Source organism: Eimeria mitis, genomic scaffold, assembly GCF_000499745.2.
Source record: "Eimeria mitis Houghton genomic scaffold, Emh_scaff2969, whole genome shotgun sequence".
In the NCBI taxonomy this organism is placed as follows: domain Eukaryota; phylum Apicomplexa; class Conoidasida; order Eucoccidiorida; family Eimeriidae; genus Eimeria; species Eimeria mitis.
The window spans coordinates 1-1389 of record NW_013571310.1 but is presented as its reverse complement, the minus strand read 5'-3'; the positions used below and the strand labels follow the sequence as shown (position 1 = coordinate 1389).

Genomic DNA, 1389 nt, shown 5'->3' with positions numbered 1-1389 from the left:
TTTTTGCTGCTGCAGGAGGCAGCTCAGCAGCAAGTGCTGTGCCGACCCCCAGCAGCAGCTGCAGCAGGTCCCGCAGCCGCAGAGACACCCGCTGGCCCCACCCCGCCTCGGGCCAGCGACAAGCCAGGCCCTCAGGAGACAGAAGAGCCTCCACCATCTGCAACAACAGCAGCAACAGCAGCAGCAGCAGCAGCGACATCAACAGCAGCAGCAGCAGCAGCAGCAACAGCAGCAAGAGACCTTTGGGTTTCAAGGAGAGAGCGAGACGAGTCGCTCTCAACTGCACCCCTCCAGCGCCAGCAGCAGAAAGACAACCAAACAGCAGCTAGCAACGAGCAGCAGCAGCAGCTGCATGCAGACAGCAGCAGCAAAACTTGTTTGTTTCCGCTTGTCTTTTATTACCTTAAGAGAGGCTTCAAGGAGAGACATCTCTGTGCTGCGGGGATGAGCTGAAGAGACACCGAAAGACGTAGCCATCTGCTGCAGCAGCGCCGTCTCCCCCGTCTCCCTGTCCGGCTGCTGCTGCTGCTGCTGCTGCTGCGACTCGCTGCTGCTGCTATTGCTTGCTGCCGCTGCTGCTGCTTCGGCCGGCTTATCTGCTGCCGAATCCCTGCCGACTCTGCGCAGCAGCAGAGAACACAGGTAGTTTCCTATGCTGGAGCTGCCGCTAGCAGCTGCAACACTGGAAGCAACTCAACAGCAGCAGCAGCAATAAAAGCAGCAACAACAGCAACAACAGCAGCAACAGCAGCAGCAGCAACAGCAGCAGCAGCAGCAGCAGCACGAGCAGCAGCAAGCAGGCTGAATAGGCCTACAAGATAGAATCGATAGTTGTCTGCAGCTGCCACAAGGTCCATTGAAGTGAGGGGGGCGGCACTACGGGCAGCGCTACACTGGAGGGCGGCTGCAGCTGCGCTGCTGCTGCCTTTGCTGCAGCAGTGGAGTTTGTTCTGCTGCTGGATGTCCTTGCCGATGGCGGCTGCGCAGCAGCAGCAGCAGCACCAGTTGCTGCCGCTGCAGCAGACATTCCGGGTGCGGGCAGCGCAGCAGCACCTGTGCCGGCAGCCGCAGCAGCTGCTGCTGCTGCTGCTGCTGCAGCAGACCCCGCCTCCGATCCCACTCCCCCCAACAAATGAGAGAACACAGAGAAGTCCCCCCACAATACATCTATCGCCGCGTTGTGTTCAAATGCTGGGCTGCTCAGCGCAGCCTCTCTATGGGCTGCTGGCATTCGCAGCAACGCCCCCCACGCCTTCCATAAAGAAAACGGCGTCTTAGACTGCCACGCATCGCTCTCCTGCAGGGGGTAAACAAACAAACAGCAGCAGCAGCAGCAGCAGCAGCAGCAGCAACAGCAGCAACAGCAGCAGCAGCAGCAGCAACAGCAGC

General features: G+C 60.0%; 1 protein-coding gene across 1 annotated transcript in view; it reads right to left on the bottom strand.

The window, feature by feature from the left end:
* EMH_0060830 (uncharacterized protein) overlaps positions 1 to 1231 on the bottom strand; it is a gene marked incomplete at both ends in the record, with an annotated part of 3211 nt that extends 1980 nt beyond the window's left edge. The window contains 3 exon segments of the mRNA XM_013497832.1: positions 121 to 157; positions 403 to 619; positions 816 to 1231. Coding sequence (XP_013353286.1) covers positions 121 to 157; positions 403 to 619; positions 816 to 1231 — 670 coding nt within the window.
* Positions 1232 to 1389: the final 158 nt, after the last annotated feature.